At 41.7% G+C, this 24,747-nt stretch overlaps 1 protein-coding gene across 2 annotated transcripts in view; it reads left to right on the top strand.

Annotated features, from left to right (window-relative positions):
* dpf3 (D4, zinc and double PHD fingers, family 3) overlaps positions 1-21,503 on the top strand; it is a 29,956-nt gene extending 8,453 nt beyond the window's left edge. The window contains exons 2-12 of one of the 2 annotated variants that reach the window (XM_012879066.3): positions 4,003-4,163; positions 5,497-5,604; positions 14,134-14,267; positions 14,553-14,648; positions 16,085-16,157; positions 16,537-16,578; positions 17,998-18,135; positions 18,721-18,849; positions 19,674-19,786; positions 19,893-19,974; positions 20,123-21,503. In XM_012879066.3, coding sequence (XP_012734520.1) covers positions 4,003-4,163; positions 5,497-5,604; positions 14,134-14,267; positions 14,553-14,648; positions 16,085-16,157; positions 16,537-16,578; positions 17,998-18,135; positions 18,721-18,849; positions 19,674-19,786; positions 19,893-19,974; positions 20,123-20,190 — 1,144 coding nt within the window. In that variant the 3' untranslated portion in view covers positions 20,191-21,503. The remainder of the gene's footprint in view (positions 1-4,002; positions 4,164-5,496; positions 5,605-14,133; positions 14,268-14,552; positions 14,649-16,084; positions 16,158-16,536; positions 16,579-17,997; positions 18,136-18,720; positions 18,850-19,673; positions 19,787-19,892; positions 19,975-20,122) is intronic. The other variant, XM_012879067.3, reaches the window with a different exon arrangement.
* Positions 21,504-24,747: the final 3,244 nt, after the last annotated feature.

The following is a 24,747-nucleotide window of genomic DNA, read 5'->3' as shown; positions in this document are numbered from 1 at the left end:
GAGCCAGGTGTTTAATTAATTTCAAGTGGCGCTCATTAAATGTTTGATGTCATGTATTAAACCTATAGTGGCTCCAAATGAACCATGTATGTCACTTTTAATGGCGTTCATCAGACGCCAGGTGGCACAGGACAGCGTGTGATTAGTGACCAAAGTGGCTTTCCATACTTTTTATTTGCGTATTGTAAGCACCTCTAACAGATGCGCAGCAACTCAGTTATGTAAGAATTCATGTAGGTGCCTGGGGAGGCTGCAGAGACGCTGTGCCGTTGAAATCAGGACAGAAACATACAGCCATTGTGACGAAGAAGATGGGGAAAAGAGAGCTGAGGAGAAATGCCTGCAGGTCCCACACACACGTTTTCAGTTCAGGCAACAAATGGTGACAGCAGCGATAACATTTACCTCTGGGAATGTAAGTTATGTGACAGGAAGTCTCCGTTGAAGATGTGCATTGTGACTGCAGCTCTCATACTGTATAAACATGTGTTAGCAAAGGCACCAGCTGCATTCCTCATTTCTGTAGTTCTGTCTGACCCGAAACTTCTGCCAGCAGCCTCCACATGTAGTTGGAAGTCAGAAACCACATGGGGCCGAGCCACTAGCAGCTTTAGTTTTTGCTTATTTATTGTCGCCTCCTTGAAATATTCATAAACTAGGAGTTGACACAGTTTGAGTTAAATTTTTCAAATACTCTTGAATTGTAAGTTGCCTTTCTTCAAAAAGCAACCATTAGAAATTTTAAAAGGGAATTGGTTCGATTCCGGGGTGAATAGTAAGAAGGGGTACCAACTTGTTCAGCCCGTACACCTGAAGGCACACAGGAGGCACAATGAGATAGAAATTGGTTGTTAGAAACCATCCAGTCAATGTCAATTGTCATCATTATTCTAATTTTATAAAATTATGATCCTCACAGTCAAAGACTAAGCTGTACTATTTTATTGGAAACAAAGAAGAAAGCTATGATCAGCTACAATTTTGTAAAATAATTACAAAAGGTGCATGTGCAATTATGCATAACCCACAACAAAAAATCTGCACAAATGTAAAAACCTATTGAGTTAGTTGTGAGCTATGATGGTTATAAAGTTTTAAACAGCTGCTGGGAGGAAAGATCTGTGGTAACGCTCTTTGGTACGATGCAGCAGTCTGTCATAAAATTTATTTTCCACTATATATTCTGCAGTCCACTGTTCCTGGTATCATAACAACGCTACTGGAAATGACAGCAACTCGACCATGAAGTGGTCTTTCACATTAACCACAGAGCAGGGTCACCAGATGCTTAAGAGTATGCATGTTGTGCAGAGGACAGATTTTCTGCAGACTCAAAAGCTCCAGGCAACTAAATTTCCTGTTGCTTTCAGATTAGCCTAAGAGCAGAGTGCCTTGTTGGAGTGGGTTTCCTTGACCGCCTGGCTGCATCTGAACCTCACATCACCAAATGCAAATCCAAAGCGTCTGATGCAGTGGTGTAAAGCATGCCTCCGCTGCACTCTAAAGCAGTGCTGATGTGAGAGTGGCGCATTATACGTCTTTGCCTTGCAATCCAGTGGACAAGTTTGGGTTTCATAGTTTACAGCTTTGCTGCATTAGGTCAAATGAAAGTAAGAGACAGAAGAGAGAGACTGACAAAAACTTCATCAGTCTGCTTCGTCACCTGCAAAGAGAGATGTCAAAAGAACAGCACAACCAACTGATATAGACAAACAGATACAATACAGCAACACCTTGATACCATCACTGAAGTGAATACAGTATTAATCAATACGATATGTATAAAGTGGTAGCTGAAGACAAGAATTGGTGAGTATGTAAGTAACCGGATCCAAGCACCTGTAGGTGTTTGTGAGAATGTGCCTGTGTGTGTAAGGTTTATCCATGGGGAAAATGCTTAATAGTGGTTGTGAAGAGCCAAAAACACGCCCCCGCCCCCCGGAGCACTGAGGTAGGTGCCTGGGAACCCAAAACCCCAAATGGCCAAAGGGACCCCCAAAGTAAAGGTGCAGCCCCCAGGAAACCCCCCAGCAGCCACAGCGCCAAAGCCCCCAGGGGCCGCGGGCCCCGTGAAGCTCCCGCCAGGAGTGAGCTGGCACCTGCCCGGGCACCCGTCCCCAGACACCGAATACCACCAATGCACCAGCGGGGGAGGGGACTTCACCACAACTCAACATCCTGGTTCTTGCTCTGGTCCCAGCCCCCCATCCCGCACCCAAGCCAGACAGCCCACGGGACAGACCCCCCGAGGATGGTGCCAACATGACCCGGACGGGCCAAGCAACCAGAAACGCCCCCCTCCCCCCCATTCCCGGGGAGGTCAGAGGTGTCAGCCCCACCGGCAAGTCACCCGGGCCCAACAACAGCTGCCAGCCAAGACCCCCGACCCGGTGGCTCGCTCCTCCTCCAGGCCCCAGACTCCGGGCGGCAATCGGGGAACAGAGGTGTGAGAAAGACCTCGATCCTCCCTCTGCTTGCTCAAATGTTGTGTTACATGGCCTTGTTTTTCAGGAGTTGGACTTGGATCCTTGGTTCAAGTGAAATAAACGTTGTACGTTTCAGCCTACAAAGACTTTTTGGTCAATTTCTTGCTCCCAACGGTGGGAACAGATTTGGGATTCTCCCTTCCTGTTCTAACATGACTGTGCATCAGTACACAAACCAAGGTCCATTAAGACATAGCTGATCGAGTATGGTGTCGAAAACCTTGACTGAAAACCTTGACTACACAGAGCCCGGACTTTTGAGATGAATTAGGGCAGAGACATTTCGCCCTGCATCAACGTCTCACCTCATAAATGCGCTTCAGGAACATTTCCCCTCAAACCCACTGATAGACCTTTGGGAACAACTTCCCAGAAGAGATGGAACTGCTGTAGCAGCAAAGAGGGGACCAACATCATATGAAACCCCATGGATTAAAAACCATATGAAGAGAGACAAACAAATGCTCTTGGCACTCCAAGTAAAAGCTGTCCTTTTTAAAAATTTCCAGTGGGCTATTATACTACTGCAGTAAGAGATGACTTATCTTAAACCTTTTCCACTACTTTACCAGGGATGCCAACGGAGTTTTCTGTGTCTGTAATCACCTCTTTAAGTGAAGCAAAAGCAAATGACATCTGGGAGAGAACCCCATCCATATTTACATCAAAGTATCTCCAAATCACGATGCTGCCATTACCATTTTTCATTATGGGAATATTTTGTTTCCACACCACACAGTTTTTTCTATTTTTTTTCTTTTTTTCCCACATGTCGGCCTAAATGGTCAGTTTGTTCTTTTCTGATCAGAGCATCTTGGTCGACATGTTTCTCCATAGCTTGTGGAAGACTTTAAACAGGACTTGTTAGGGATATTTAACAATTATCTCCTTGGCACCCTTCCATAAAAACCTGATTTATGTAGTGCACAACAAATAGTTTACTTAAGATTGATATGAATTATTATTGCAAGGTCCTCTAAATGTGGATTATACCAAATCAGCTTGGCAATGAGCTTAATATTTTACCTGTATTTTGAGTCTAAATAAAATGAATGACTGGCTGATTTGGTTTAACCCTAAAAGAGGCATATTTAGCCATATTGTGTTTTGGGCAACAAGCCTTAATGCTGTCTGAGTTCAAGGTGATGTGAAATCATCAGGCCTTGCAGCACATGTTTTTGCCATTCTGAAAGAATTTCAGCTGTTGCATGTTATCAATTTAATAGTAACAACACGTCATCACAAAGAGAAAGCTGAACCCACAGAAACATGCTTTATGCTGCTGTGATTGATAGCACGAATAAGACTATAAAGTTGTGGGTACGTTTCCCCCCCCCCCCCCCCTCAAATAAATGTCTTCTTAATGTAGTACAGATGTTGAATGAATGGGGTAATTGTTGTAGGAAGAATTTCAAATATAGCCCGATGCATTTCGCTATTTTCTAGCCTTTATCTGTACTTGAAATGTTGTCTGACTATCTGTGTTTTTTTCCCCCTCATGATTTTCTGGATTCAGGCTGGGTGACCAGTTTTATAAAGAGGCCATTGAGCACTGTCGCAGCTACAATGCCCGTCTCTGTGCTGAGCGCAGCGTGCGGATGCCCTTCTTGGACTCCCAAACTGGCGTGGCACAGAACAACTGCTACATCTGGATGGAAAAGCGCCACCGCCGACCAGGTAAGGAAGTCTACATGGGCCAAGAAATGTGCCCAGACCTGAGAAAAGCTCCTGTTCCCCCTGCAGAATTGTGATTGGGTACATCTTGCAGCCCGCTTGAAAAAAAACAAAACAAAAGGTCTACTTTTATGTTTACCTGATTTGACTTAAAATGTGTTTTTGTGGAGCCATTGCACAGAGAAAAGGGGCTATCTGTTGAGGCAATAGCTCAGCAGATACAGGCCAAAGAAATTGTGCAGAAGTCTCAGCAAAGACAACATCATTTAGTCTGTTGATAGCTGTAGTAGTGTTAAAGACATAAGTAAAAACAATACGGCAGTTGTTCATGTTAACTTAAAAGCCTTGCGGTACAGCTTGCTGCAACCAGAAATGAGAAAAGTAGTTCTGGGTTTCATTAATTTTCCCTATGCCAGAAGCTTGTGTGCAGGTCATATTTGCAGTGAGTTCATTAAGTCGTTTTATGTTTTTTTTTGTGTGTTTTGGAGGACATTATTGGTACCCTTTACTGATATATTCGACTAATACATTTAGAGATAAACATTACCCCAAATATATGTATCTTGTGAGGTGTCCATCACAGAATTATCCTGCACCGAGCGTTCAGGATTCGCCATGCACATGTGGCTCCTCTGTAAAGCCGAAGGCAACAATCTGCTCCTTGCCGAGATCTGGACATAAATAGCCCATGCTCCATCTTGTATGCAAAGCCCTTCAGGCCACACCCTATACTTTGTGGCAGACCTAACTCTTATTATACGCATTTATTCTGGGTTGATGCCTCCCCCCCCCCCTCTCGTGATTTTTTTTTTCTCCTCTTTGCTCATGTGGACATAACCAAACGCCCCTACACCCCCCATTCCCTTTCATTTCATCTCTGTTTTCTTCCAAGATAATGGGGGATGAGGATTAAAAGCAGAGAAATAATAAAATCCATTAGAGTAAATTCAAACATGTTATGCAAGTATCCTATATATTTTTGTATGTTTTCAATTTTTTTCATTAAATAGGGGTTTCATTTCCAGCTAGGATACAAGCTAGAATTTAAAATTCTCAAAGCAATCAGGATTAGCCAGTGAATGACTAATAGATTTCTGTGAAGGTACTAACCAATTTACTAAACGGCACTAAAACATGGACACAATAAGTATTATAAGTATAGGGGGAAAGAAAAAAAGACCTCTGCATGTTCTTTTACATGTTTTTTCTGTTTGTTATGCTGGGACTCAATGCATAAATTGTTAAAATATTAACAGTGGTTGTTAACCGTTCTTCCAGTGAGCCGGCACTAACAAGTATGTGACTATATGTGTCACATGTGTGCGTGTTTGTCCAGGCCAGGCGGCGGGGCAGATGTATACGTACCCCGCTCGTTGCTGGAGGAAAAAGAGGCGACTCCACCCACCCCTGGATCCTCAGCTCCGCCTGTGTGAGCTCCGGCTAGGTAAGGCAACAAACATTTACACAGATGCACAATGAAAACCCTGAACGCTGGTTCAGCTTCATGGTTACACAGGACATCCCGTTTTAATCCATGCATCTACATATTTGTGTGTGCAACTTTCAGTTGCTGCTGAGTATATATGCGCTATGCTTGTTTTATTAATTCTTGCTATCAGGCCATCTGGCTCTGGTTAGCCTCTCTCTCACCAGGTCTCTAGGTTCATTTTCTCCTTCGAATCAATGCCCCCTCTCTCTGTTTTGTGGCTGTACACACACACACACACACACACACACACACACACACACACACACACACACACACACACACACACACACACACACACACACACGCACGTATATACCCCCACACATGACTCCTGCTCCCCCATTGCAACATGGGAGCACCCTAACTGGGCCTCTATAATCATTTGTCCATGAGGCATTGAAATGCAGCTTAGCCTTATGAGAAGGCAGTATGTGCTTTATTTTGTCAGTACTCATCCCTTCATGCACACAGCGTTTTGTCTTATGGGGGATTTAAAAGTGGAATGCCAAGGAACCCGATAAGAGCAGGGATAAAGGGGACTCTTTGTTTCTGCTCTCTACCACCATTGTTCCCTCTTCTGTGTCTTCCAGATGCAATATAATACTCCTGTGCTTTCTGCAAAGAATGATTTTTCTTTACGCAGAGGCAAAGGAGTACTTCTCCGTGCAAAAAAAAAAAAATCCCCCAAAAAGCACAAAACAAGAAACTCCCCCGAGCTGCAACGGTGCAACCAACCAAACAATAATACCAAAAGATGAAAAGGCAATACTGGTTGTTCATCAAGTAAAGCTGGGAATCATTTGCAGGATATCCGTGTGCAGCTTTTCTGAAATATATATGATAACACAACAGAGGAATGTCAATTCTTTGCTCCAGGGCTTCGTCAAATGCTTTGTGTCTATAACGCTTTCTGAACAAAGAGTTTTCTTTGTGCACAGGTACACGGAGGGTCTGCTTTGAAACAAATGCAAAACCTTGATTTATAAGTCCTCACTGGTGTACCTCCTTGGCTTTGTGTTTTGGATATCAGCGCTCATGTAAAGGAAGCTGGAACCAGTTTGCTCTCTTCAGTTTAAGGCTCAAGAACAGTGTTCTGTCACAACGCTGGGTCCAAAGGTATTATGAGATGTATTGTAGATAAAAACAATAATGGTGTACAGAGAAAATGTTACATGACTGAGACAAATCTTTAAAATGGAGCTTAAAGGGACGCGGTGGTAACGCAGGGGCAGAAAAATGCAACTCATATACTGTATGGACCCTCAGTCTCTGACAAGGTTGCCACTAGTTCGAGTCCTGACCCAGACACCTTTGCCACATGTCATTCCCCTTCCTTCCTCACCCCTTTCCTGTCTAGCAACTGTCAAATAAAGACTGCTAGAGCTACAATTCAATGAAATATTATTTATATAGTGCCAACTGACAACACATGTCATCTCAACTACTATGAAGAAAGAAAAAAGCCATAGAAAAAAAACTTAAAAGTTGAAATAATAATGCAAATTGGAGAACAGTAGGAGAACTCAGCAGAGTGAGAAAAACAAACCCTGATGTCCTCCAGCAGCCTAAGCCTATAGCAGCATAACTACAGAGATAGCTCAGGGTAACCTAAGCCACTCTAACTATAAGCTTTGTCAAAAAGGAAAGTTTTCAGCCTAGTCTTAAAAGTAGACAGGGTGTCTGCCTCATGGACCAAAACTGGGAGTTGGTTCCACAGGAGAGGAGCCTGATAGCTAAAGGATCTGCCTCCCATTCTACTTTTAGAGACTCTAGGAACCACCAGCAGACCTGCAGTCTGAGAGCGAAGTGCTCTGTTAGGAACATACGGGGTAATCAGAGCTCTGATATATGATGGAGCTTGATTATTAAGGGCTTTATACGTTAGAAGGAGAATTTTAAATTCTATTCTTGATTTAACAGGAAGCCAAGGAAGGGAAGCTAAAATTGGAGAAATATGATCCCTCTTGTTGGTTTTCATCAGAACTCTTGCTGCAGCATTTTGGATCAGCTGAAGGCTTTGAACTGCATTTTGTGGACTTCCTGATAGTAAAGAATTACAATAGTCCAACCTTGAAGTAACAAATGCATGGACTAGTTTTTCAGCGTCACTCCTGGACAAAATACCCTTAATTTTGGCAATATTCTGGAGGTGAAAAAAGGAAACCCTGGAAACCTGTTTAATATGGGATTTAAATGACATGTCTAGATCAAAAATAAAACCAAGATTTTTTACTTTATTACCAGAGGCCAAATTAATGGCATCCAGATTAAGAGATTGAGTAAGAAGTTTAGTTTTTAAGGACTCTGGTCCAAAGATTACAACTTTTGTCTCGTAAGAATTTAAAAGCAGAAAATTTAAAGTCATCCAGGTTTTGATGTCATCAAGACATGCCTGTAGTTGTAGTAGAAGTTGATTGGATTCATCAGGATTTATGGATAAATATAGCTGAGTGTCATCAGCATAAGAGTGGAAATTAATCCCATGCTGTCTGATAATTTAATCAATCGGAAGCATATAATTAGTAAAGAGAATTGGCCTAAGCACTGAACCCTGTGGTATTCCACAAGTACAAAATAAAAATGAAATACAATTAAGCTAAATCACTCTGATAACAGCCAGCTGTGCTTTTTTAATATGGGCAACATGGTCAGTCTACCAAGGCGGCTACATAGTACATAATGAACATTAAAAAAAAATAAAAAATCCAGTCTCTTGAATCAGTGAGAAAGCTACCAAAAAAGAAGAGCAAGAAAGCAGAGGGGGAGAAGGTAAGGGTAATCATCTGCTCACACAACTGCAATAAAATGCTCAGTTTGAGGGAATTTCAGCTGCATTTGCTGCAGAATGAAAACAACACATCGTGGTACATTTAGGATCAGTTGATTCCTGAGGACTGAGAAGATGCCAGTGGCATTGTGCTAAAACCCATGATTTTAAAACTATATAATTTCACAGAATGTTAAAAACTGTCAAACTGAAACAGATGAGCGGAATATAACAACTTTAAGGCCATAATGAAGCAGGATTAAGAAATTACCCGTTGTCCTGCATTTGAGGCAGATTGAACGCCTTGTGAAAAAGGCTATGTCATGATTGTTGCCTTTACTTAATCCAGTGTATTTAGGAAAAAGCATCTAAGCATCTGAAGCTGTCCAGCCTCCAAATGAGAAAACGCAAAACTGTTAAAACATTGTGTTTTGCACAGCTAACATATATTTAACCTTTCTGCAGTGCTGTAAATTTGTCAAAGATCTGTCTTAGCTAAGAATAACATCAGGAACCACATGACAGTTTCAGACACAGAAGTAGCAGCAGTAGGTCCTCCATCATGTCCAGATGAGGATTTGAGGCCAGGTTACCTCATGTAGCCTCATGTACTCAGAATATTCGATTCATTCTCCACAGATAAAAAAAAGAAAAAAGAATTTGATTTAAGTTAAGCCTTTTGACTTTGTTATGTCGGCAGTTTAGCCTACATCACGTGTTATCTTTCGGTTTTACGTTGTAAAATGAATATGAGATGTGTTGATCAGGTGAGCTTGGAGACCCAACAAGAGGATTTTTGTAGAGGACCCAGAATTTTGTCCTCCTCTCCTGAATATGCCCCAAAAAATAAATATATGTTTTCCAAAAACTGTGCCATCATCTGAGATGGACTGGCATCATCTTCAGGGTGTAGAATACCTCTCGCCCAGGGATAAGCAGGTATATACAATGGATGCATGGATGTGCAATCATTTCTGGGCCATTACGTTGCAGTTCATTAAAAAAAACTTAATGACATAAAAAAACCCAACTGATTTTCAAAAGGTTGATGCTTTCTGACAGTAAATATCTAAAAATGTTAAAACCTTACAAGCTTTCACGACTTTTCCTTGCCCCCACTATGGCTATAGTTCAAATAAAGGGACGATAAAGGGAAACAAGGCTGTGAACAGGAGAGTCAAGGTTTTTGTTGAAATTTCCCACAGGTAAAAGGAAACAAAGGTTAGAGGCATGTATGTGCTGAGAATTGGTGTAAGCTGGGTGTTACCAGATGAAGAAAATGCCTTGCAAGTTCCTCTCTGAAGTCATCGGATACAAAAAAAATTAAAACCGCAAGCGGTGATGAGCGGCCCTCGCAGCAAAGCGCCGCTCCGGCCTTGGCCACCGCTGGGATTTGCGCACCGCCGGCCGCCCGCCACCGCAGATGCTGTCACGCATTTTGCCCGCCCGTCCACTGGGCGATTTACACGAACGTGTTCGGCAGCGCTCCCCCACGACTCACAAAAAATCTGGTGCAGATTCACCACAACGGACCGGTATAGCGCCCGCTTCACAGCAGACGCCGCACCAATCCGCCTGTCGATCTCCCGCTCCATCTTCCCCTCATTCGTGAACAAGACCCCAAGATACTTGAACTTCTCCACTAGAAGCTGGACTTTCCTTTTTTAAAAAGCTTATAGTTAGAGTGGCTCATGTTACCCTGAGCTACCTCTATAGTTATGCTGCTATAGGTTTAGGCTACTGCAGGACATCAGGGTCTATTGTTCTTCAATTTTGAATGACTGTTGTAATTTCAGCTTTTAACTTTTTGATTTTTCTTTTTTCTTCATAGTAGGCACACCTGGTCTGGCGTTCTGTTAGCTGTGGCTTCATCCAGGGAAGACCCGCTACTACCATCTAATGTAGAACTTCTGTGCTTTTTTGTCTCTCTTGTTGTGTCTCTGCTCTGTCTTCTGTAACCCCCAGTCTGTCGAGGCAGATGACCGTTCATACTGAGCCGGTTCTGCTGGAGGTTTTTCCTTCCCGTAAATGGGGAGTTTTTTTTCCTGCTGTCGCTTCATGCTTGCTCAGTAGGTAGGATTGCTGCAAAGCCATGGACAATGCAGACGACTCTCCCTGTGGCTCTACGCTTCTTCAAGAGAGAATGCTACTTGTCAAGACTTTGATGCAATGAACTGGTTCCCTTATATAGGAATTTTTGTGTATAATCTGACCCAATCTGTATAATCTGATTGATTTTGACGTTGTAAAGTGCCTTGAGATGACATATTTCATGAATTGTCGCTATATAAATAACATTGAATTGCATCATCTCTTCAGACCAAATAAACTATCACATTTTTTGAGACAGTTATCTCATTTTAAAGATATAATCATCTAACAGTATTACTCTTAGCAAGTTAAAGCTCCATAATAATTTTAGACCAGGTTTTAGTTCCACTCTTTTATTATGCACATCTAGGCTACCTATAAATATAAAGTATGGTATGCCAAAAAACATTTTCAACAAAAGGCAATTTTAGTAATGGCCTTGCGATTTTATATCTAAGCATTAAAAATGATAATATTTCACCAATTTTCACAGCAAGATGGAAATAACAACTATCCAACATTTTAAGATTTTGTAAAAACTTTTTTCCTTTTTTACCTACCTTTTGAAATTAATACTTGTTTCTACTTCTCCAAAATTAAACTTCAAGAAAACTATTGTGCTGTCCTGGGGCCATATGCAGCTAGACAGCTAGGACAAAAGTTCCCCACAAAAGCTTCCTTTTCTTGCATTCTCTGAATAACCTTTGTTCCCAAATCTGGCTTTAAACATTCTTTTTGTAAAAAGACGAATATTTTTCCAAGGCAGAAGCGTGTAGAACAAATTCAACTTCAACATTAGCAGTTTCCCTAGCTTCATCGCTGAAAAGCAGCTTTTAACCGGAGCAAAATACGTCAAAGATCTTTTTTTAAGGTGAGAGCACTCACTATCTCACGTAATTCACATAGAGATCTAACAAAGTTGTGATGTCTCACTCTGATTAAATATGAACCCAAAACTTTTCTAACTGTTTTTGCCTTGGATTTCCTCTGACTAAGAATTATTATCTTATTTATGTAATGTATTCACGACATGAATTGCCTGTAAAAGCCATGGACAATAAAACATGACACTTCCTGTTGTCAGGGGGCGTGGCCTAAGTGATGTCATCATTTGACCATTGGATATTGTAGAAGACCCGATGATGATCAATCACAGAAAGTTTGGTGCCTCTGTGTGTTTCTGTGTAGGATATATAGCAGTTTTTCCTGTTGTCAGGGGGCGTGGCCTAAGTGATGTCATCATTTGTCCATTGGATATTGTAGAAGACCCGATGATGATCAATCACAGAAAGTTTGGTGCCTCTGTGTGTTTCTGTGTAGGAGATATAACAGTTTTTCCTGTTGTCAGGGGGCGTGGCCTAAGTGATGTCATCATTTGACTATTGGATATTGTAGAAGACCCGATGATGATCAATCACAGAAAGTTTGGTGCCTCTGTGTGTTTCTGTGTAGGAGATAAAACAGTTTTTCCTGTTGTCAGGGGGCGTGGCCTAAGTGATGTCATCATTTGACCATTGGATACTGTAGAAGACCCGATGATGATCAATCACAGAAAGTTTGGTGCCTCTGTGTGTTTCTGTGTAGGAGATATAGCAGTTTTTCCTGTTGTCAGGGGGCGTGGCCTAAGTGATGTCATCATTTGACTATTGGATATTGTAGAAGACCCGATGATGATCAATCACAGAAAGTTTGGTGCCTCTGTGTGTTTCTGTGTAGGAGATATAACAGTTTTTCCTATTGTCAGGGGGCGTGGCCTAAGTGATGTCATCATTTGACCATTGGATATTGTAGAAGACCCGATGATGATCAATCACAGAAAGTTTGGTGCCTCTGTGTGTTTCTGTGTAGGAGATAAAACAGTTTTATTTTTTGTGGCGAATAGGTGAACTTTGACCCCTGCTAACGCCCCTTCAAAATGCTCAAAAACTCACCGTTTTGATAACGTTTAATTGGCCATGCCTTATGATCAGACTGACCGAGTTTCAAGCCGCTCGCTCGAAATCCCTAGGAGGAGTTAGATCAAATACCAATGCTGTAAACGTCAAAAATGGTGTCAAAATCAGACATTCAGTCTAAAATGGCCGACTTCCTGTGATACTTGTACTATGACATTAATTGTAAATTCTGAGCGTCTTGGTGAGCTCTACAACTGTACCAAATCTCGTGTCTCTACGATGAAGTAAGTGAATAGCAAAGGGTCCTTTGAAAATTGCTAGGTGGCGCCGTTGAGGCATTAGATCACGCCCACCAAAGTTTGTTATGGATTCCTGTTGGGGGCTAGATAAGGATGCATCCAAGTGAGTTTTAAGCAGCTCGGCCCAAAAATGTGGAATTCAGAGCCAAACGTATGGCAGCGGCGTTTGAGGTGACTTCACCACGCCGCCACGCTCCCCTGCTCCATCGAATCCACTTGGGGCTGGAATCCACAACACAACAACATGTCTTCTGTCTCTGGACACAGTTTCATATTGATTAGTTCAGAGGGGTAACATAGCGACCGTTTACAGCAAAACATGACACTTCCTGTTGTCAGGGGGCGTGGCCTAAGCATAGTCATCATTTGACCATTGGATATTGTAGAAGACCCGATGATGATCAATCACAGAAAGTTTGGTGCCTCTGTGTGTTTCTGTGTAGGAGATATAACAGTTTTATGTTTTGTGGCGAGTAGGTGAACTTTGACCCCTGCTAACGCCCCTTCAACATGCTCAAAAACTCACCGTTTTGATAACTTTTAATTGGCCATGCCTTATGATCAGACTGACCGAGTTTCAAGCCGCTCGCTCGAAATCCCTAGGAGGAGTTCGATCAAGTACCAATGCTGTAAACGTCAAAATTGAGGTCAAAATCAGACCTTCAATCTAAAATGGCCGACTTCCTGTGATATTTTCACTATGACATTAATTGTAAATTCTGAGCGTCTTGGTGAGCTCTACCACTGTACCAAATTTCATGTCTCTACGATGAAGTAAGTGAATAGCAAAGGGTCTTTTGAAAATTGCTAGGTGGCGCCGTTGAGGCATTTTTGTTTTGATTTTTGTGACGACCTTAAAATACAAAATTTTTAAACAGTCTTCTTGCATCCGCCAAGTTTGGTGAGTTTTTGAGTATGATAAAGCCCCCAAAAAGGCCCCTCTTTGGGGTGGCAGATTAATAATAATTAAACAACACAGATACAATAGGCCTTCGCAGCGCTTCGCTGCTCGGGCCTAATAAAAAATCACTAAAGGCCTGTGGGTTGGAGGGGTTTAGTACTCTGAACACAAGCGCTCACTCTGAGACATTAAACATGCAACTCTGCTTTCATCCCATTTTTTATTCTGCTTTTAAACTTCAAAGAGGATCACAGCAGATTTGGGCTTTCACAAATCCACTTCCACAGAAATGAATAAAGGCAATAAATAAGGAGCGACGGGGCCTGATGATGAGTCTATCTTGGAAGTGCAACTGGAACTGAGTTTATTCCTTAATAGAAAAAGAACAATTGCAATGGCATTCAGAGGTTCAAAAAGTGGCATGAAAAAGCAACGGCTACCTAAATGAATGGTTTGTGGCATTCACCAACACATACCGAAGCCAATTTTTTTTTCTCTTCCTGTTATTTTACCCTTACCCTTCCTCCACAGAAGCAGATCTGGCCCCCAAGCGCGAGGGGCCTCCGGGGGAGGCCACCACCTTGGAGGCCCTCCTGAGGGGGGACAGCCTTTTGGAGAAAAAAAACAGCCTCAGTAAAGATGAAGAGACACTGCTTGAAATCCAGGTATCATTAAAACCACGTAGCATTCAATTGTAACCGAACGGCCTTCTTTTTTATCTTTGCTGTATCCGCAGTTAATCCACGCTTCATATGACTTGAGTAGTTTTAGGGTGTCCCTGTTCTTCATTGTTGCAAACCATCACAATTGTTACACTTGTTCAACAAAGATGTGTTTAAGTCTACTCAAACCTCCGTGTTTCATTGTTTGGCATCTTTTGAGAGGTTTCTTTTTTTTTTCCTTGCCCTCGTATTACGTGAACCCGATCCGTGTGTTTTCACTGTTTGCAGAGAGTTCTGGAGGCGGAGGAAAACGGGGACAGCTTCCATGAAGATGAAGAGTTGGAAGCAGATGTGCCAAAGAAAAAGAACAGGCACAGAGGCAAAGTGGGTAACGGAAACAGAAGAAAAGAAAAATGTTATTCAGTTCCATTGATTTCAATATCCCCTATTGCAGAGAAAACATTTTTTTTTTTTAAATCATAAATAAGGCAGCTAACTGAATTCACGCAGGATATTTGATCCCTCACCTTGTCAAAGTTGGTAGAGGTTATTTAAATTGGTTGGTTTTCCCTGCATTTAGCTCATCTGTTGACACCAGTCCTTATGTTTCCAATAGGGTTTAGGTCAGGACCAACCCAGAAGCGTAACGATGTCTGATTTATCCATCCCAAAAGAAGCTTGATGTGTTCGGGGTCGCTGATTTTTTTGGCTTCTTTTCAGCCATCTAGCTGTTGATTTGAGATGAAGTAGAATAATATGGAGATGGTCCTGCTTCTTTATTGTTCCATCTTTGTTGTATCCCACGGCTAAAAAGACGTGCAGCCTGATGCTGCCACTACCATGCTTTACAGTGCAGTTACTATGAGTTTGAAAGCTTCCCCCTGACTCGTTCACATGTGTTTCCTTGTTAGTTCCAAATCGCTCAATCTTTGTCTCATCTGACGAAAAAGAAACACAGGAAGCACTGCAAAAACGGAACTAAAAACGAGTAATATTTTCTTTAAATGAGTGTATCTGTCCTTGATTTGAGCAGGTTAATAAGATGATCTGCCAATGGAATAAGACTTTTGCTCTTAAAATAGGAATAACTCATCTCCATCATCTTATTTCAAGTGCAGGATGTCTAAATATCTTATTTTAGGGGTTAGAATACTCATTCCATTGGCAAATAATATTATTTACCTGCTCAAATCTAGGACAAAAACACAAATTTTAAGAACATTTTACTTATTTTTAGATCCGTTTTTGCAGTGAGTGGTCACTTTTGGAGCAGGGGCTTCTTTCCTGGTCAGCAGCCTCTCACTACAACATATCGTCAAACTAGTTTCCTTTTATCCGACAGGTTGGGCCAGGTGGCTGAGACTTTATCACGGTTCGGTTTTGCAACAGGACACTGATCCCAATGACACATCAAAACTGGTTCTGGATCACATAAAGAGGGCTAACATTAAGTTTCTTAATCCCTGTTGAAAATTAACAAACTATGCCTTAAAGCCGGAGCTATGTCCGGAAAACAACCAATTCAAAAGATTTGTCGTTGAGGCGCAAACCATTAATGTGGTGTAGCCTATGTATATATTTCAGCCTATAGAATATAATTTTGACAGTGTGTGGAAGGAATGTGGAAAACAAATGCTTGAAATAATTAATTAATAATAAATTAATGGCCATAAATACTGTGCATGGTTACTTCTCACAGGAACCTTGTGTTAAGCTCTATAAATGATTGTAGTTGCATGAACTATACCGTCTAACTCTTGCTTCGACCTGTAACTTTCACAGGGTTACATGTGTGATCAATATTTGTTGTTTCGTTGCAGAGCAGAGGGTCGGCTCGCAGAAGGACAGAATCGGTCACCGCTGAAGACCAGGACAAACCGTACATCTGTGACAGTAAGGAGACACTAAACATGTCTCCTTAGTTTATCATTTGCCCTGTCGGCCCGCTGTTATTATTCTGCTCTTCCTGCAGAGGTTCCCATGGAACAAAGAACTGAGATGTCTGCGAAGATAGAAAATACGTGATGAAAAACAGATGTAGCTTTCCAAAATCTCTTGATGTTATCCCTCTGTTTGTCTGCTCCTTAAAAAAAAAAAAAGCATGCAAAGGGACTCCGATGTTTGTGCAGAATTGACCAGCATGCCACTTCTGTACCTGGACCAGATCCCTCCAGGAGTCGGGTTGTTTGTGGACCGAGCCGGTCTCATTCCCATTTGATGTCTCATTCTGTCTTTCTGTCATGGGTCTGCTTCTGTGTCTCCTCTGTTCCAGATAGGCACAAACAAAAGCATAACTCAAAAAAGGCTGAAGAAGGTATCGGAATTTGAACTTTTCTCACTCACAGCTCCGTGAGCTACTGCACTGATCAGCCGTTTCGCTAACTGAGCAGGGATGAATGAGAGAAAGCTGTTAACGCTGTGTGTTTGGGCTTCCCCTCTGTGGATTCAGCGCCGACGCCGCATGCCACTAACACTTTGCCATGAGCTTCTGCTTGCTTCGGGTTGCAAGTTCTGGTTTGACTTCTCTTGATAGATGCATGTTTTCTTGGTCTCATCTAAAGCCGCTGCGATCAGCTGAGGAAGGGTTTATCGCTAGCTGAAATTATTTGTGAAATTTACAATAGCTGAATTGTGGTTTGAACCAATTACAGGGAATTGGCTGCTACACATGTAGATACATTTATTCGAACATGATACAAATATAAAAATAAAATAGTGCACAGTAACAAGAAGTGCAAAAGAAAGAAGAGAAAATACAGATTTTTGTTTCAGTTAACATATCATGCTCAAAAATGGGGTAGGAAGAAGTGAGAACTTATAAACTCCTACCCCTAAACACTTGAGACTTTAGAGTCCTACTGTCATTAAAAAAAAAAAAAAAATCAAAATCAAAGTGGCAGTTAGAAGTAACAGTTAATAATATTTACCTATACATTTTCCCATTTTATGCTGGTTTATCTTTCTAAACCCTTACACCAAGTTATTATCTTCAATACACACCTTATTGCTTTCTGTCCCCATGTGTATATCTATTGAAAATTACCTCTTTGTACTTTCTTTTGAATTGTGTTAAACTATTGCTTTGTTTTAAATCTTCATGTAACTTATTCCATAACTTAACACCTTTAATTGAAATACAGAAGCTTTTCCTTGTTGTTCTAAAATTGCGGATCTTGAAGATTGAGTGACCCCTTAAGTTTGTGTACACTGTGGTGTACACAAACATCACAGTGTGACTGTCAGGCATGATGTTGGAGGTTTGATGAGTTGGGCTTGTTAACAGCCACAGGATATGGCCAGCTAGTAGTCACTGAGTTGACCATAAACTCCTCCATGCTATGACTGCCTTGCCAAAGAGCTGTGTGATAATGGAAATGACTTCAGGATCATTGTGCTTATTTAGGACTCCAAGGCAATGGGTCAAGGTTTCACATTTTTTCGCATGGAAATGCTTCAATATGAGTATTTTTTTACATTTGATAAATGAGTTCAGCACAATTGCATGTAGGTAAAAAATTTAAAAACAACCTAATGAGCTCACGCTTTTACGCTCATATTTAAACAGTAAAATAATTTTGGTGTGAAGCTAAAAAAAAAAATCCTTATTTGTTAGGAGATAATCTATTTAAGTTTCATGTTTACCGTTTTTGGTATTTTACTTTTTACAAGCGAGCTTCTAATCCGAGTCAGCTAACTGGGCCTTGCTAATGAACGTGTCTTGCTTCATCTGCAGTCTGTGGGAAGCGCTACAAGAACCGGCCGGGCCTGAGCTACCACTACACCCACACTCACCTGGCCGAGGAGGAAGGCGAAGAGGAGAAGGACGCGGAGACGGCGCCGCCGTCGCCTCACAGTTCAGATAACCACAAACGTAAGATGCAGCTCTTATTTCTGACTTAACAGGGGTTGTTGTAAAGTATCTACAAGCCATCCTTAAGAAACTTAGCATGGACGTATATTTTATGAAGGCAGGGCTTGAGCATCTTTGCCAATACATTCCTCTGGGCGATATAGAAAAGAAGCATATCGATAAAATTGATCAATATTGATAATTATCGACAAACTGAAAACATATATTTTAAGTGCAGCCCTGGCTATTTTATGCTGTTGCTTAGCAACCTATTTTTAGATACAGATACACACAAACACTGAATTCAAACTCAACCCTTTATTCAACCAACTTTTTACCAAAACAGAACGTGTGCTCTCTGAACTCTTTAAAAGAGGGCGGAGCTTGCTTCCTGGCTCTGCGTTGTGATTGGTTGGGAGGATGTAACGACTGTAATATTAATCAACATGGCTAGAATGCAAAAGGAAGGAAATTTGTTATTCTATTGAACTTTTCATTTACCTTTTTTTCTATCATGGATATACGTCTATTGATCGATATATATCGTTATTGAATTATCATCCAGCCCTAATTCCTCTTTTGATGTTTTCCTGTTCCCACTGACAGCTCAGAAGGGCTCTGATGGCACCATCATTCCCAACGACTACTGTGACTTCTGCTTGGGAGACCAGGACTCTAACAGGAAAACAGGGCAGGCAGAGGAGTTGGTGTCCTGCTCCGACTGTGGCCGTTCAGGTGAGTCTGCAGCTCACATTTTTTTTAAAGGGGACATATCCTACAAATATCTACTTTTTTTAAGCTCTTAAAAACATTTTGCTATGTACTTGGAGTCTTTAGGAGTGCAAAAAAGTTGAATGATGTCTCTCCAGGTGCTGCAGATATCTTTATATTCTGTTGGAGTCATATTTTTCAATCCATTTAGTTTTTTCCGTTCTCTGTTATGTGTTATGAACAATTACGTCACAGTATTTGCTGCAGACCTGCTAAACAAGGTCATAAACTTTCCGGCAAACAAATTCCGTGAATGCGTCATTTTGATAATTTTGATGTTCAAGCTCAAGTATGTTGAAGCCACAAATGGTTAAGTAAAAATGTTCAGTTGTTGGATGTATTAACCCACACAATTCATTACACCGTCCTCCAGCACATCACAAAAATGGCAGAACAGGGTGGGGTGCAACGCCTGGTTAATGCTTGACGCATCCGCATAAAAAATAAAATAAAATTATGTTTTTGATACAGCATTTTTCTTTTTGTTCCAATTTTCTGTGATTCTTGCATTTTTCTTTTTTATTAGTGTTTTTTTCTGTGTTTGTGTGTTTTGGAGATTGCATCGTTAGTAAGTCTGCAGTGTGTTTAGCCATTTGCGGTCAACACGCTTCATAGTGTTGGCCGCAGGACCAGACGGCTCTTTCACCGTAGACCAAATATATGATAGTATTTTTTAAACTAGAGGATAAACATCACTGCAGATGGAAATATCTTGCAGAAAACGTCTGATCATGGCTCTCCTTTGTGTTTTGTTCCCCTCCCTCTTACCTTGCTCGTCCGCCAAAAAGGCCACCCCACGTGTTTGCAGTTCACGGAGAACATGATGCAGGCGGTGAGGACGTATCAGTGGCAGTGCATCGAGTGCAAGTCCTGCAGCCTGTGCGGCACCTCCGAGAACGATGTGCGTATCGTCGAGTAAAGGCTTGTGGTGTTGTATCTCTCACTGAAAAGGTCTCCCTTTTTTTAATGATGCTGGGCATGTGTTTTTTTTTTTTTTTTATATCCAGGACCAGCTGTTGTTCTGTGATGACTGCGATCGGGGATATCACATGTACTGCCTGAAACCTCCGATGACACAACCTCCTGAAGGTGAGAGCCATTTTTACAGGTTTTTTCCCAAAGACATGAGTGGACACAGACTATATAGGTCATTTTCTTTAGGCTTGAGATAGACTTCAGGCTAAGGCTATATATGGAAAGGAAAAAAGGATGATGATTTTTCACCGTCTCTTTACAGGGAGCTGGAGCTGTCACTTGTGTCTGGACCTGTTAAAAGACAAGGCCTCAGCCCACATAGAAGCATAATGGGAACCATCGACTCACATGCGCAGTACACAATACCGCGGAAACACATTGACACCCCTTTCAGCTGTTCCACACTTTGTCACATCACAACCAAATCATGTTTTTAATTCCGATTAAATAAAAAGTTCATTCAAATTCGTTCCAGCAAAAATAAAATAAAACGAAAAATGCGCCTGCATATGTATTCAGTGCCTTGAATCAAAACTTTGGTTTCCCACCTTCCACCTTTCTGGTGAGTCAGGTCCCGACTCAAGTCTTTTGCAGCTTCTAATAGGTTCCCCTTAATTCAATTCAGTTCAGAGTCGTCCTTCATTTAGCACCATTCATCTTCCCATCAACCCTCACCAGCTTCTCAGGCCATGCTGAAGAAAAGCAAACCCCCGTAGCATGATGCTGCCACCACCGTGTAGTATTAGGCAGATGTGCAGTATTAGTTTTCTGCCACACAGTGTTTTTATATGCCGGCCAGAAAGTTCTGTTTTGGCCTCATCTGACCACAGCTCATTCTTTGACATGTTTGCCATATGAACGCCGTGGCTCGTGTCAAACTTTAAGTAGCTCTTTTTGTGGCTTCCTGTTAATAGTGTTATTATTCTTGCCACTCCTCCTTCAAGCCAGATTTGTGGACTGAACTGCAATAGTTGCTCTGTAAACATATTCTCCTTCCTGATCCTTGGATCTCTGCAACTCCTCCAGAGTTACCACTGGCGTCTTGGCCTGTTTATCTGATTAAGGCTCTCCTTACTCGGTTTGCAGTTGTGCAAACCTACAGATACGTATATTCTTCTTGTTTTCAGAATCTTGACTAAACAGCACTCTGTGGGATGTTTAAAGCATGGAATATTATTTTAGCAGAGCTAACTCTGCTCTAAACGTCTCAGCAACTTTATCCCTGCCCTATCTGCCCTGTTTCTCGGGTTGTTTAATTACACACAAATGGACTCTAATAACACCTCCATTGCTGACCTGCAATGTTTCCTGACCTTTTATTGTATGAATACTTGCCAGTAAGGTGGCTGTGTGGGGTTTTTATTTGGCGGTATCTGATTAAAGGGGGTTGAATACAAATGCAGTCCACACCAAGCATTATTTTTATTTGGAAAACACATGTACGCTTTTCCTCCCACTTCAGAAATCACACACCACTTTGTATTAGTCAATCACATAAAATCTGAATAACATGTTTTAAAAATCGAGGGTTGCAACGTGACCAAATGGAGATAATCGTAAGAGCTGTCGTTTTTTTGTTTTTCTTTTTTTGCAAGGCACTGTACAATATGCTGGTGAAGATTCTCAGTCATCCAGGTCATGGTCATTCCAAAAAAAGTAAAAAAACAAAGCAACTGGACTTGTTTTCTGTAGTTGAAGACGTTTCGCTTCCTCTCCAGGAAGCTTTCTCAATTCAAAAAGTCTGGAGTAATGTGCAGTATCAAGCTTTATACTACTGTCCAAAACAAAGGCCTTGTAATGGCTTAGACAACATGCAAATTCAACCGAACTTGCGACTCCTAACGACTCGTCGTTACAGAGGAGTGGACCAGTTTCGGTTCAATCTGCCAGCTTAATGACCGCCCATTACTAAGGGGTGGACCTGTTTCTGTTGAACTTGCATGTTATCTAAGCCATTACAAGGCCTTTGTTTGGACAGTAGTATAAAGCTTGGTACTCCACATTACTCCAGACTTTTTGAATTGAGAAAGCTTCCTAGAGAGGAAGCGAATCGTCTTCAACTACGGAAAACAAGTCCAGTTGCTTTGTTTTTTAACTTTTTTTTTGGAAGGCACTGTACACAATACCTGTTTGTACATACACATTAGCAGTTTGGTGTGCGCACGCATGTGGAAAACCAACTTCCCAGGGCAGAATTCAAAAACACACAGAGATCGCAGACAGCTCTTAAAACGCCCCCGCGTGCACACATTCCAGGACATAACCAGGCACGGGGCGGCTTCCTGTTCAAGGAGACAAAAACCCTTTACCTCTCATTTAGCCAGGCAACACTCAACAGATGCACATGTCATCAGCGTGCAACCTCAACCACAGGTCAGCGAGCAGCAGGCCTGCCGGTTAAATACATCTCTACCTCACCGCCCAGTGGATGTCGAGGAGCCAGGGCAGGACCGATAAGCCTCTGTCGTACACAGCTATGCCGAATTTAGATGCTGATTTCAAACCAAACGCACGACAGACGTTTAGAAGGCGCGCGCTAAAAGCCGGACCACTTCCTCCCCTCTCCGCTCTGAGATCGCCAGCTGGGAGAAACCCCCGAGTTGGTTTGACAGATGTTTGTTTAAAGTGTCCCTCCAGCTCTCCGGCTCCGCTCCGGTGTTTAGATTCTGCAGAGACATTCCTGTTTTATATCTGGACACGCTCTGTGCTGATTTCCCCCTATTTCTCACAGGGCTTTGTCAAGCCTTGAAATTTACACCCAGAGCCGAGAGCAAACGAGGGAATAAAAAAAAAAAAAAAAAAAAGCCTCGACGATCGTTCCGTTTTGAAATCCACGTCTGTTTTTTGTAGATTTAGTGGTATTTGTGGTGCTCAGTCGAGACCCCAAACAGATTATGTCCCCTTTATTTACAATTCCTTATAAATTGCTGTTAATTGCTCAGTTTTGCTGTCAGTGATCTCATTTACTATAAATCTTGGGTTCCCAAACTGTTATTGCCCTTATCTAGAAAAAAAAAACTGTTTATACTACAGCTGCATCATCTCTTACAGACAAATCTTAATATTTTCTCAATAAAACAAACCTTCTTTGGATAATGTACACACTATAAATGTATAAAGATGACCAGAACTGTAAAAATAACTCAGAAGCTGGATCATCTGTAAACTAAAGCTTTACTCTGGATATGACGGAAAGATGAATAAACCCCCAAATCTTTCTCTACTCTGTCAAATTGTTTAATCTTGCACTATAAGCTGGATTGTGTTAAGCTCAACGATGAACTCTCATTAGGGCGTTGCTCTAAAGTAAAGCTGCATCTCAATTTTTAAAGTCCGGCCAACAAACCATGGAGCTGTGGCAGCTCCAAACTCTAATCTTAAAAAAAGAACACGTGCTTTTTTTTTCATAATAAACTGTTAAAGCAAATGAGATTTTGGTACAACTTCTTGTTTAAACAGGGAGAAAAGTGCTGGGATATGTAGCTTACAACACAACACCATCCACATTTGATCATCAAGATGTTTAACCTTTAAAACCTTCATTACAATTTCAAACCCTTCTCTCTAGATTACATCCGTAAATAACGATCAGTCAATCTGTCCTTCAACCCGGAGTTTTTTTTTTGTTGTTTTTTTTTTTTTTTTTTACGATTCCGACGCCCCTGCTGTAAATCGGCCAATGTATAAATTAACCTCAGGGTCTCAAAGAAGAAACATTTACTGCAGTGCCCAGGCTGAAAGGTATCAAAACGTGTTTGATGTATTTATGTCTGTTTAACAGGACAACATTTGCCTTTGGTTTATCTAAAGTCCTTCACTAAAGGTTTAAACCCTTCAATAGAGCTTTTTTCTGTACTGGACTACATTTGACACTAATATGAGGCTAAAAAAAATTAAAGGAACACTTTTTACTCAGAGTTTAATATCAAGTCAGATAAACGTCTGGAGTACTGATCTAGTCTGCTCAGTAGTGGAGGGGGTTGATAACCAATGGTGGCTGTTCTGGTGTTAATTAACAACAGGCGAATTAAAGGGGCGACAATGAGACGGGCCCAAAAACAGGAATGGTTTTGCAAGTGGAGGCCGCAGACATTTGTTCCCTCCTCATGTTCTTTGACTGCTTTTTGCAAGTCTAACTCCTGGAGGAGTTAGACTTGGAATCTCCATGAGACATTCATTTACGCATTTAGAGCTCAACAGGCCCATTCAAGGTCCTTAACCCATCAGTAGGACCGGTCTCTGCTCCTTTGTGAAAGGATGAACAGGATTAGGACTGCCAGAGCCCTACAAAGTGACCTCCAGCAGGCCACTGATGTGAATGTCTCTGACCAAAAGCATAAGAAGCAGACTTCACGGGGCCGGCTTGAGCTCGACTGGCCCGAGAACACTGGTGTTGGCAGGTTCATCACTGGTGCCCTGCTCATTTCACAGATGAGGTTCACTATGAGCTCAGGTGACAGACGCAACAGGGTTTGGAGATCTTATGGTGATCATTATGCTGCCTGCGACATTGTTCAGCATGATCAAGGTGGTGGGTCAGTGTTAGTCTGGGGAGGTATATCCACAGAGGGACGCACAGACCTGTACAGGATAAACGATGGTATCCTGACTGACAAACCCATTGTTGGACCCTTCGTTGGGTGCAGCCTAATCCTGGAGGAGGAACGTTTCAGTTTCATCAAATTAAGGGACATCTTTTTGTTCCTAGCACATTACTAACCTGGCTAGCCAGATTGATAGTGTGTAGCACTCTCCGTTCTGCACATTTCCAAACTGGGGCTGCTTCTATTAAATCTGTTTGCGGAAAGGAGGGAATTTCAGCAGAACTCTCTGAGCTGATTGGGCAAAGCGACACCAAATGCTCGCCTACCAAAAGTTGGTTTTAGC

This window comes from Fundulus heteroclitus, chromosome 15 (assembly GCF_011125445.2).
Source record: "Fundulus heteroclitus isolate FHET01 chromosome 15, MU-UCD_Fhet_4.1, whole genome shotgun sequence".
Lineage (NCBI taxonomy): Eukaryota > Metazoa > Chordata > Actinopteri > Cyprinodontiformes > Fundulidae > Fundulus > Fundulus heteroclitus.
The sequence above is the reverse complement of the archived record's forward strand: the minus strand, read 5'-3'. Positions and strand labels throughout refer to the sequence as shown.